Genomic DNA, 13895 nt, shown 5'->3' with positions numbered 1-13895 from the left:
GGCTTAGGAGGCAGAGGAGACGAACTAATCCCAAGATTGGACTTAAATAGAGCAACAAAGACCTAAATCTGGAAAACAGATCTCATTGGTCGATTGGATTGGTCTATCTGCCCCATCGACCAATCGATCGACCAATTGAGACAACAAGGTACAGATTGCCTTTGTTTTGGTCATAACTTCTTCGTTTGAAGTCCGATTGATCCGGAATTCGAAAGGGAACTTCACACAAACATACTAAGACTATCTAGCATGAATTTGACATCATCCATGTTCCAAAAATCAGTACTTTATAAATTGGGAACATGAGTTTCTAAATTGGAAACAACATGGTTCTCGTAGCAAACTCACCATGGATTCAAGGGAAGAATTAGAGAGAACAAGGCTTCTCTATAATGGAATATCAAGAACATATCAGAGGCAAGAATAACTAAATAGAAAATCAAAAGAATACTAATACTAGAATGAGAGGAGTCAAAAATAGAAACTTACTAGAATGCTTATATCAATGGTCAACATAGAAGGCTAAAATGGCTAGAAAGAAAGGGGAATTGATTCAAGGAGATGAAACACATTGGAACAGCAGTAAAGGCTAAGATCAAACATGTTAAACATTAATGAGAAAAGAAGCTACAGTAGAATGATCATGCTGTCCAAAACTCAATCAAAATCAGTGAAGAATTGAGGAGATTCACCATGTGGTTTCAAGGAATGCATAGAGTGATTGGGGTTCACTCTAAGACATAAGGAGATTTAGAGAATAGGTAGTTATAGTAGTGTAACAGCTTCTCCACAATCAAAACATCAAGATAGAACAGTAAGAAGAAGAAAAGAGAGAAGAAGGAGATAGAACACTGAAATCAAGGTCCAACTTCAAGATGTAACATTAAACTAACCTTTCTTCACCCAAAATAGATAGGGTGTCCTCGCTAGGTTTGGGCTGGATTTCACATTCTCCCCCCCTTTAAAATAATTTTGTCCTCGAAATTGGGAGAGTTCTTGGATTCCGAAAGACAGGGGTACTTTCCTATTATCTTGGGTTCCTTCTCTCAAAGTCCACGGAAAACAAATAACAATAAGTCTTATGTAAGGAAACAAGGAATATATCTGACATGCTTTGAAATCAAATCGAAAGTATGATCATGGCTTCATGAAGATTTCACAAGGATCATGGCGAAGATTAATATGAAGATCATAAAACTTTAAGAATGAAAGGAGATTGTAGAAGAGATGGTTGCAAGGATCAATATGTTGCAAGGATGCAGCATCCTCTTCATAATCTGAATCTCAAAGAATAATCATAGCAAGAGTAGATCAATACAACACAAGAGATATTACAAATCTTTGATTGAAGAATAGGAGATGAAAAGCTTGAAGTCTTGAAACAGTTAGAAGGAATAATAAATCATGAAGATCACACTTGATTTCTCTTTGAAATCATCATGTGGAGAATTTACAAGGTTATAGAGTGTATGGAGATCCACTCTAGAACAGAAGGGATAGAAGGATTAGTCATGGGAATGATTTAAGATCGTCCTCCTATCAAAGGGAATGTAAGGCACAAGAAGAAATCATGGAGAGAATAGATTAGCTTTGGGATAAACTTCTACCAAACGAAACTAGGCAATTCATACGGCAGAGAATAAATCGAACAATGCATATGGTATGTATACATTTGGTACAACAACAAGGTTAGGGTTAGGTGGGATCTCACAATCTCACCCCCTTAAAAAAATTTCGTCCTCGAAATTGAAAGCATACTTGGGCTTCCACTAAGATGAGGAAACTTCTTCAGGGGTGTGATTCTTCCACCGAAACTTTACCAGGGGATGGAAGGTACAATGAACAATAGATCTAATAGGTAAAGAATATTGGACTCTTGGCTGACTTCTTAAATAGCTAAGAGGAATTCAAAACAATACTGACAAGCATTTCATACAGACTAGGCAAACTCACATGGTAAGAATAAATCAAAACAATGCATATGGCCTATATGCAATGCATCAGTAAGGATTAAATCAAGCGACGCATATGATATGTATGTAATGTATAAGTAAAGAATAAATCAGGCAATGCATGTGGTATTCATACAATGCGCAAGCAAAGATAAATCAAAGCAGTGCATATGGTATTTATACAATGCATAAGTAAAGAATAGATCAATAGCAGAAGTTAAAGGATAAGAGCAACGTACCGGTTACGAGATCTTGGTTTGGTTCTATCTCGCTTCAAACTATGCTACACACTTTACCAGCAGGAGGGGCTTGAACTGACTTCGTAGCTAAAGCAGCTAGACGACTTGGTTTATGAGGGCAGCGACGGGCAAAATGTCCTTTTTGACGGCAGTAAAAACAAACAAGTTCTCTCTGTCCTACAGGTCGCACTGGCTCTAGAGGTCTTCGATTCACTGGTCTCAGGTCTGCAGAAATTTGATTGAGGTTTGCATTCCCAACACTTTGTCCCACAGTCCGGGGTTGATAAGTCAAGGTGGAATACGGTGCAGGCCTAGTGAACTTTCTGCTGGGTCTTTTAACATAGCTAGGACTTCTATGGGGCAAGGACTTCTGCTGAAAAAATTTCTTTCTTCCAACATCAGGCACAGTAGCGAGATTAGGGTTTGTCTGGGCAGCAACACGAGTCTCATTGTGCATAGCCATAATCCCAGTCAAGATCCGATTGAACTGTGCACTCTGCTGTTGCAACATATCCCCCATAAGATTAATGATTTCTTGGTAGTTGACCACTGGAGGAGCACCGGATGGGTTACCGGTCGCTTGACCTGTCGGAGGGTTCTGGGCTTCAACACTGCTAGAGGACACTCCAGCTCTAGGAACAACTCTCTTTCCATTCCAACTTGAGGAAGCACTACAGTTCCTTCTTCCGGTCATTCTGACAAACCAATCGAAAGTCAAAAATCTACGAGAATATGTCCAAATTCAAAATCACACTCCCAACATGTCAAACATACTTGATTTCAACTGCACATGCCATTAAAAATCCAAACAATGCATCAAAATCAATATTTTCCCAAAATTGCCATAACAACAAAATCTGCCCTGCTTGAAAAACAGCCTTAAAGGGACCACTTTCTCTATTTCAATCCCATTTCAAACACTTCCAACTTCAAGTTTGGCTCAGGGAAAAGGTTATCTAGGGCTCCTAAAGTTCCAAGATTCTCAAGAGGCTTCAACGACAACTTACAACCTTCATTGATCAACAACACAAGTAAGACCTTCTCTTTCTTCTCTTTTCTTTCAAACTTCATTTTCCATTGGTATGTTTTTTTCTTTAAAACTGAGAAATACATGAGGCTAAAGGTTAGGATAGTGCCTAGGGATGTTTAGAAACATGTTCCTATTATTTTCCAAACAAAACCAAGCTTCAACCAAAAATATTTCCCACACTTTGGTTCAAAAACACTATTCACTTTACCAAATTCCAACTTTACAAACACTTGTCCCATTTTCAAACCAAATTGAATTTTAACATCAAACCAATTCCCACAAGACTGATTTACTATGGGGAAGATGCTCCCACTCTCCGTTCATTCAAAATCCAACTTTCCAAAAATCACAATACCTTGTCCATAAGAGGATTCCTTCTTCCAAAGTTGCTGAATTTTCATGTCCATAAAGCAAAATTGATGGGTTTTCTTCAAACAAATCATCCCAGCATGTTTATCCAAGTCTTGAGAACACACTAGAATGTTCAAATCAAAATTTTGACAAAATCAAAAATTTTCAAAAAATTACGAAGATGCCCTTCTTGCATAATTTTTTTTTTTTCAAACTCCAAGGGTTTCGATGGATCTTCTTCAAACAAACCTTCTTAGCATGTTAAACCAACTCTTATACACATGCTAACATGTCTAAACCGCAGTTTCCATCGAAAACAAACTTTTCCAAAATTTACCAAAATGCCCCTCTTCACCAAATATTGCATTGCTTAACATACTTTACTCATATAATGCAAAACTCAACTTGACTCTTCAAATTCCCTTCAACCACCACGAAGAAAATGCTTTAGGGTTAGGAGAGGTAGAAATGAGAATCAAAGTACTATTCCTACGCCACAAGCAGAGATAATACAAGGATAAGGAGACAACAATCCAAACTTCAAGTGAGGTTCAAGATCAGGATGAAGATGATGAGGAGGAGAATCAGGAAGTTCAGTTAGACGAGGAGGGAACTATTCCAGCTCGACGGTTTTGAGGATAGAGGCACACAAATATACTATAGAAGATCGATTGACACGACTAAGATGAAAGTCTCGGGCTATGAGAGGTCAGCTCGATTCTCAGGAACAATTTCCTAAACAAATAGCACTAAAATTGTCATTGAGTCTACGGTTGGAGGTAGAACGATCAGTTTCACTACTAGGGACACCATAGGGGCTTCGCGACATAGCTAGGTCAGAGGATGAGGGTGACATTGTCAAGGCTGATGACACAGAGGTTGAGGATGCCGACGACAGTGATGATGATGATGATGGGGATGAGCATGGAGACAATGATGATCATGATGGGGTTCCAGTTCAGGATGAGGATGTTATTGATGATCAGGGAGGTGAGAATCAGGGTCAGGGTGAGATTCCGAGACACAAGGAGATTCCTATACCACGCTTCCGTGAGATTGGAGGTCCATCACATACAACTTCTGGGGTTCCAGGTGTGGCTTCTCATTAGTCATCGATTTCTTCCACACTTCAGAGGGTAAAGGCTCAACAGGAGAGGATAGAATCCTATATATATACCTTGGGAGATAAATTTGGACAACTGGAGAAGGCGTTCAGATCTAGGAGGGACCAGACAGATCACCGGAGTCGATCACCTAGATAGATAGTACTAGGAGTTTCCTTTTATGCTTTCATAGATGTATTTCCTTTCAAACTTGTAAAAATATCCTATGTGATTAATGAAATTCAGTTTGTTTCACTTATGTTATTGTACATTATGCATTTCTTTTGTTGCATTAGTAGTTGTTAATGTTTAGTTATGACTTATAACTCATAACGACCACTCACGACCATTACTCCCAGCGACAACTCCCGACTCAAACTCATACGACAACACATGACTGCAACATGACTTAGACCCATATGACAACTCATGACGACAACACCTCACAATAAGGACTCACTCGCAAAGACGACTCACCACGACAACTTTCAACAGAAGACTCAACTCACAACTCATACACATACCCAATAACTTAAAACCGACAACTTTACTCTAACCATGACTACAACCCAAGTACAAGTCATAAACTTTAATTATTGTGCATTATTCAAACATGGTATATTATGCTTTGTTTGTTCAAATTTCTAATCCATGTTTTCTATTATTCACTTCTAAGAAAGTTTGAGTCACTTCTAGATCTATGACTCAAGGATGCTTTCATTACTGTGTTCTATGGTTATGATTATCCGAAAACTTAGGGCTCGATACCATTCTCACACATCCTCCCAGCCGGTACCCTAACTGGCATACCCGAGAGTGTGATCCACAGCCCAAAAGATCAAGTTTAGGAACGATCATATCCATTTAGCAAAATAACAAATCAAAAGCAAGAACAAATCATTGTATTCTAATAAGTTAATAATAAAATTCAAGAAAAGATCTCAAAAGAATCACTAAGAATATCAGAGTGTGAAAACATGATACCAAATCAAAAGACAACTGTAGAGTATAGCGGAAATATACTCCACAACATATGCGGAAGGTAGATCGAAATCTAAGTAAAGCTCTAAGCTAATACAAGTAAAGTAAAAGATAAGTCTAGAAGAAACAAGAGAAATCTAATCCACATCTTCAGTCGGCTCTTCTTCACCTTGCGCTTCCTTATATGGACCGCCATCGTATTCCAAACCTGCAGAGAAGTCTAACAACAGATTTGGTACAAAAGGAGTGAGTTTCGAAAGAAACCCAATAAGGCAGTTAAATCCATAATAACATAAATGATAGGATTTCAAAACAAACATAAATGCAGTATGGTATGAGACAAACAATGAATGTATGAATCTAACTCTATGTATGCTGGTCTCTATTGGCAGACATGCTTTAAGTCATAGCACCATACTTTTTTAGGAAGGTCTCATCACACAACGCCTTTTGGTAGTGGGTCCGGCATCCCTCGGGACATTCCAAGGCTGGGGGTATAGGTCACCGCTCTCTCACATCACCATTGGTCTAAGTACTGGCGCATGTCAGGGTAAAGCCTAGCCAAATGCAAGTCTTCTACTTAGTTATATCAAGTCAGATCCAGATACGTCCATTCCTCGCCCCTGGCGATCCTTTCCGGTATCCTTCACACTAGAGTCCTCATAGTCCCTGACTACGGACTCATCAACCCTATTGGTTATCCACATATGGTAAACGGGAAGCTCTCACGTCCCCTCATGGGTTGGTTACCGGTCTTGAGCGCCCGTGAGCCCAAGTCTATCCATATGCAACCCTACCAATAAATGGCCCCCACAATGTGATTCCTGTCCACTCACGGGTTGGTTACCGGTCTTGAGCGCCCATGAATCCCCATTGCTACCACGGGTCGTTCGGTCTCAATACCCTTCCGAATCGGGTTTGATATAACGGGTTATTCCTAGCCAACACTGCTAGACAGCCCTAGGTATGAAAATCAATAATTCAAGAAGGTGTTAATGGGCATCTTCGGAGAACATCCCATACTATTCCCTCCGATGTCCAAGGACAGAAGTTTCAAAAGGACACCTCTCCTTCCCGAACCATACTTAATCAATCACAATCACAAATCAGTCATATCATACACATTTACAGTATATAGAAAATATACCATAATAAGATTCATCTCATATACAGTTGACAAATAAAGACATTCATAAACTAAAGAAAGCAAGTAAATAATGCTACTGTAGTTGAAGTAAATACAGCAGTAATATATTCATAAAAGAATCTAATTATGGTAACAAATCCGAAAGATTCTAATATAGAAACTAAAATCACACAATCTATGCTATTATAGAAGTAACCATCCTTACCTTATATAACTTGAAGAGAATCTCCAAGGATCAAGGAGAATCTTCCCAAACTTGGCAAGAAGGTCCTAAACAAGTATATATATATCATATTAGGAAAGAAACTTAGAAGGAAAGATATCAAAACATCCAAAATAGACCAAATCTGGAGTTGCTGTACTCATTGGTCGATTGGATTGGTCTACTGTCTCAGTCGACCAATGAGTCGACCAATAGAGACAGTGGCATTCAAAATCAGAGTTTTTAGAATATAGAACCAAATTTGGTGGTTCAAAAGGGTACCAAACAAGGGGGAAACTACTATGAATGTATCCTAGTATATAGAGGACTTCAAAACACTAATCAAATCAAGTCTTCAAGTTACAAATTAGGAAACAAAAGTTATCATAATTAGATCAATCATGGTTCTTGAAGAATTCATAGTAACAATCATGGACAAGAACGATAGGATGATGGATCATTGATTGTGATAAAGAAATCATGAAAAGCATGCATAGATCTTCAAGAAAAATAGATCTAAGACTGAAGAACATGAATCTAAATAAGGAAACAAAACTTACCATAAATTTATTAGTCATGGTTCTTGGAGAAAGCATGGTATGATCAAGAAGAAAGAACTAGAGATTGATAGGTTACAACTCTTGTAAAGAAAACACAGCGATTGACTACTAATATGATCAATAAAACAGATCTAAGAAGATCAGAATTTGAATCAAAAGATGAACAAAGACAAGATCATGATTTAGATCATGATTCCTTCAAAAGCTTGCAATGATCATGATTAAGAACATTGCATTAGCCATTAATCCTTAGGAAGATCATGAGGGATGAGTAGAGAGATGTTTGCAACAGAGAATGCAGCATCTTCTCTACTGTCTCAGCCCAAAAAGGAAAGAAAAACAGAGATGGAAAAGAAGAAGAGAGTGTAGACATACCTTTGATGCAAGAGGAAGAAGATTACTTGAGTTCTTGCGAGGGATAAACCAAGGATGCAAGGAAATTGATTAGAATGGAGTTCTAACTCGTTCCAGAGGCTTAGGAGGCAGAGGAGACGAACTAATCCCGAGATTGGACTTAAATAGAGCAACAAAGACCTAAATCTGGAAAACAGATCTCATTGGTCGATTGGATTGGTCTATCTGGCCCATCGACCAATCGGTCGACCAATTGAGACAAAGAAGGTACAGTTGATTGCCTGTTTTTGGTCATAACTTCTTTGTTTGAAGTCCGATTGATTCGAAATTCGAAAGGGAACTTCACACAAACATACTAAGACTATCTAGCATGAATTTGACATCATCCATGTTCCAAAAATCAGTACTTTATAAATTGGGAACATGAGTTTCTAAATTGGAAACAACATGGTTCTCGTAGCAAACTCACCATGGATTCAAGGGAAGAATTAGAGAGAACAAGGCTTCTCTCTAATGGAATATCAAGAACATATCAGAGGCAAGAATAACTAAATAGAAAATCAAAAGAATACTAATCCTAGAATGAGAGGAATCAAAAACAGAAACCTACTAGAATGCTTATATCAATGGTCAACATAGAAGGCTAAAATGGCTAGAAAGAAAGGGGAATTGATTCAAGGAGATGAAACACATTGGAACAGCAGTAAAGGCTAAGATCAAACATGTTAAACATTAATGAGAAAAGAAGCTACAGTAGAATGATCATGTTGTCCAAAACTCAATCAAAATCAGTGAAGAATTGAGGAGATTCACCATGTGGTTTCAAGGAATGCATAGAGTGATTGGGGTTCACTCTAAGACATAAGGAGATTTAGAGAATAGGTAGTTATAGTAGTGTAACAGCTTCTCCACAATCAAAACATCAAGATAGAACAGTAAGAAGAAGAAAAGAGAGAAGGAGGAGATAGAACACCTGAAATCAAGGTCCAACTTCAAGATGTAACATTAAACTAACCTTTCTTCACCCAAAATAGATAGGGTGTCCTCGCTAGGTTTGGGCTGGATTTCACATTCTCCCCCCTTTAAAATAATTTTGTCCTCGAAATTGGGAGAGTTCTTGGATTCCGAAAGACAGGGGTACTTTCCTATTATCTTGGGTTCCTTCTCTCAAAGTCCACGGGAAACAAATAACAATAAGTCTTATGTAAGGAAACAAGGAATATATCTGACATGCTTTGAAATCAAATCGAAAGTATGATCATGGCTTCATGAAGATTTCACAAGGATCATGGCGAAGATTAATATGAAGATCATAAAACTTTAAGAATGAAAGGAGATTGTAGAAGAGATGGTTGCAAGGATCAATATGTTGCAAGGATGCAAGATCCTCTTCATAATCCGAATCTCAAAGAATAATCATAGCAAGAGTAGATCAATACTACACAAGAGATATTACAAATCTTTGATTGAAGAATAGGAGATGAAAAGCTTGAAGTCTTGAAACAGTTAGAAGGAATAATAAATCATGAAGATCACACTTGATTTCTCTTCGAAATCATCATGTGGAGAATTTACAAGGTTATGGAGTGTATGGAGATCCACTCTAGAACAGAAGGGATAGAAGGATTAGTCATGGGAATGATTTAAGATCGTCCTCCTATCAAAGGGAATGTAAGGCACAAGAAGAAATCATGGAGAGAATAGATTAGCTTTGGGATAAACTTCTACCAAACGAAACTAGGCAATTCATACGGCAGAGAATAAATCGAACAATGCATATGGTATGTATACATTTGGTACAACAACAAGGTTAATGTTAGGTGGGATCTCAAAACATGTGCCAATACTTTACCAAATGGTGATGTGAGAGAGCGGTGACCGATCCCCTTACCACGGCTTTTTGATGACTTTACCGATCTTCCCCAGGCATTCCCAAGATATGGAAATGGGAGAGTGACTGACGACCCAGAGAAGTACGGATCTATGACTTAAAGCATGTCTACCCTAGAGACTAGCATTCATAGAGTTAGACTCATATTTGCATCATATGTTCCATATCGCATTGCATTATAATATGTTCTGAATGTGTATGATTTCTAATTATGGGATAACTTCCTTGCTGAGTTCTTCGAACTCATTCCTTTTGTGCAAATGTTTTAGATTATATTCCGGGTACCGAAGATTACGATGGCACCTCCTATGAGGCGGACTATGATTCCACATATTACCCTCCGGGTAGTGGCATCGGTGAGGATCCGTATATTGGAGCCGAGGAGGATTACTATCCGCACCAGGGTTAGCCCCACGCTTTATGGGAGCGGCAGCGTTGGGTTTACTTCATCCGTACTGTTGAGGAGACTACCATTAGTATAGAAGAAACCCTAGCATAGTGCCCCATTCCCCTGGTGTATTTATGGAACCTTGGATCTTGTAACTAACTTATCTTTGGGATTATCTTGTGACATTTGGACATGTATTTGACGTTATCACACTTCTTTTCCGCTGTTCTGAGAGAGTGGTTTTCATACCTTCTCTCACCCTTATGATTATGTTTATACTTTAATGTTATTGTTTTCCGCACTCTGATTTATTTAATCTTATCTTATTCATGATACTTAGTATTAACTATTTTTACCATTGATTATTACTATTCATGATTATGTTACCGTGTATGTGGGAGGCATGGACCTCAGATCATTGATCCTTGGACTGTGGATCACATCCCGGGTATTCCAAATGGGGTACCGGCTGGGTGGTTGTGACAATAACTATGATTCGGTGACCGAGCCCATGGACATTGACGATGATACCCCTTGCTTAAATGCATTGTCAGTGTTTAAGGAAAGTCTGCGTATCGGAGAAGATTGATTTAGTTGAAGTACTTAATGACCTCCCGTACACAATCCAAAGGTATTTCCCAAAACTATACTTCTTGATTGAATTGTAGAAGAAAACCTCACTGGATTTGACCTTGTATAGCCTTCCAAAACCCTACTTGAAGTTGCTGAACTAAACCTGTTTTTCTGCTGAGAAATATTTTGGTCAATGCCATCGACCAAAGACCATCGACCAAAGTTTCCCAGTCAGCCAAGTTAATGATTCCATGGAATATTCTCTTTTCTAATTATTATAACCTTGAGCCTTGAGCCCTATTGCAATCATTTTCACTCCTGAAAACGTGGGGGGAACTTCCCAAAGCAACTCCTGGGCATATGTGAAGGATACTCCACCAAAAACACATTGTTTATCATTGATTCTTGCCTCCATCTTCAACAACAAGGTATGAATCATCATTCCACTCTCTATTCTACTTTTTTCTATTCTTTTCTATTCCTATCTTGCTGTTCTGACATTGGAGATGGTGCTGCAACCTTGCAACCATCAGTCCAACTGTCCACTCATGCTTAACCTATCTACGGTGAAGGTCCTGGCTATTACGAAGATTATGGTGAAGGTGCCGAGGGTGATTACCCTCCATACTAGAGTTAGTCCGACCTTGATTTGGGAGAGGCCATGCTTAGTCTCCTTTGTGTACACTTACGAGGATACTTCATACTTGACGGAGGAGACTCTAGCCTAGGCCTTTATGACTTTTTGGGAACCCAGATATATTGTAATAACTCTTTAGATTTACTCTTTGATATTGGGATTTGTAATTGAATTGATCAACCATTTTTCCTCTGCTTTTGAGAAAGAAGTGACTTCTGATCACCCTCTTTCTCTTTTGAGATTGTTGGGAAATGCCATATCAGCAATTGCCACATCAGCCTCTATTGGTTTTGATGATAATAAGCCTGAATTACTAATGGCTATATTAAGTTATGATGATTTAGTTCAAGATGAGAACGAGTGGACCAACTCCAAGTCAAAGCCATATGCAAGTCAAAGCCAAGATCATGCCAAGATAGACATGAAGATGGACATGAAGTCTAAGTCAAGATGACCATGCCAAGATGGACATGAAGACCGTTGCACAAAATCAAGTCGAAGATCAAGTCAAAGATCAAGACTTAGGCTGAATTAGGGCTTAGGACACTCTCTAATACACATTCATGTAAATGCATCAATTATATGTAATTCATATTACTAGAGTGACCTAGGACATGTTAGTGAGGTGTACAATGCTTAGGGTTGACCAAAAAGTCCAAAAACCCAAGCCATGTTCGAGCCCCAACTTAATTCAGCAAAACAAGGCTCAGACGGATGACCGTCTGGGCAGACGGATGCTCGTCTGGTTTAGCATTTCTGTGTTTTCAATCATAGAAGGCCAGACGGAATTTCTGTCTGGCAGACGGACGTCCGTCTGGCCCTGACTTAGCCAATAACGGCTAGTTTGCAACGGCTCTTTTTTGAGACAGATGACCGTCTGCCCAGATGGAATTCCGTCTAGTGTAAAAACAGCCTATAACGGCTAGTTTAACGGCTCTTTTCAGACGGACGACCGTCTGGGCTGAAAAACAGGACAAAAATGTGTCCGTTTTCTATCCGTTGGGGATTGGGTTTTGGCACTCAAAGGTGCTCTATATAAACCCAATTCACCTCATTTGAGAGGAAGAAGACTCACACTTGATCACCCACTCCCCAAGTGATCCTAAAGTTCTCAAATTGCAAGAAAGCCTTGTGCTTTGCCTTTCACCTTCTCCCCAACCTTGAAGAACATACCAAGGTGTTAAAGTAAGCCTGTGGAAGTCAAGCTTGAGGTGATTGAAGGCTTTGGTGGTGCATGCATTTCATATCTTGAGCATACAACTCTTATTGCATCACACACACACAAGAGGTAAAGTGTCACTACAACATAGAACCGAATCCATATGAGCATATAATTAAATCATATCTTGATAACAGACTATATATGAACATATAAAAGGTTAAATCATGAAAACCGATTCATATGAGCATGTACAAGAGGGCAGCGAAAGCATGTATCACAATCAGATTATCAAAATTGAAAATAATCTACAACCATATGAGATCAAACAATCAAATTATTATGTAAATAATATACATAACCTAATTTGATAACAGCTAACACCTCTAACAAGGCTAACACTGGCTAACAGACTAACACTTTTAGAAATTATATAAAAAATCACATTATATAACCAGCAGTAGTATCATCCGAATCTTACAGATCATATATATAAAAAACCAAAATTAATTATGTAAACAATCGTAGTAGCAGCAGCATATATGAACCAGATGTAGCACAGAACTATAATCAACAGAAGTAGTAGCCGAAGCATACACAGATTATATAATCAGGAAAAAATATTCAATAATTTAACCTAAATTACCTATGAGATCATATAAACCAATTAAACATAAAACTCATAGAGAAATTCTAATTAGGTCTCCACCGAATCACAAGAAAAAGAAAACCACCAAAACACAGGCTGTCTCAGGCTAACAGGCTAACATGGCTCTGATGCCAATTTGATATTCCCAGTTATAATTCATGATCGCATTTGATTGAATATCCTATATGATTTATCAGATTGAAACAAGAAAAGAAAACACAATCTATAAACCCTAACCTAGACAAACCATTCGGTCGTGTGTGATTTACCACGAAATTGGAAGCAAGAAGACAAGAGACACAGGCATTTGATTACGGAGTTCGGCATTAGATGCCTACGTCTCCGGGACTCAAGAATGGAGTCCGATCTACTATGGAAGGATAAGAACTTACAAGATCGGAGATTGATATGTACAAGATAACCACAATAGGGCAACCATATGGCACCAAATCACCGTCGAGTCATCCACTCTTCACGCCGATCACAATCCAGGTCTCAACACTTGAAACCTCCTCCAAGAACGAAGATCAAAGGAGAAGAAAGGAGAATCGCCATTATCGCATCTCAGAGCTCTCTCTCTGATTTCCCCAAATTCGCAGAACCCTTGTTTTGCATACGAATGACTCAAACTAGACCAAGCTAGGTATATACAATGAAGTGAACCACACCAGTTCAATTG

The 13895-nt window shown here is 38.6% G+C and overlaps 1 protein-coding gene across 1 annotated transcript in view; it reads left to right on the top strand.

Moving 5' to 3' along the window:
* Nucleotides 1-11402, top strand: part of LOC149028860 (uncharacterized) — a 28849-nt gene extending 17447 nt beyond the window's left edge. Inside the window, exon 3 of the mRNA XM_089166819.1 lies at nucleotides 11344-11402. Coding sequence (XP_089022945.1) covers nucleotides 11344-11402 — 59 coding nt within the window. The remainder of the gene's footprint in view (nucleotides 1-11343) is intronic.
* The last annotated feature ends 2493 nt before the right edge of the window (nucleotides 11403-13895 follow it).

The sequence above is a fragment of the Hakea prostrata genome, chromosome 1, assembly GCF_041222555.1.
Source record: "Hakea prostrata isolate BN-2017 chromosome 1, UWA_Hpros_2, whole genome shotgun sequence".
Classification (NCBI taxonomy): Eukaryota; Viridiplantae; Streptophyta; class Magnoliopsida; order Proteales; family Proteaceae; genus Hakea; species Hakea prostrata.
This window is presented reverse-complemented; position numbering and strand designations above follow the sequence as displayed.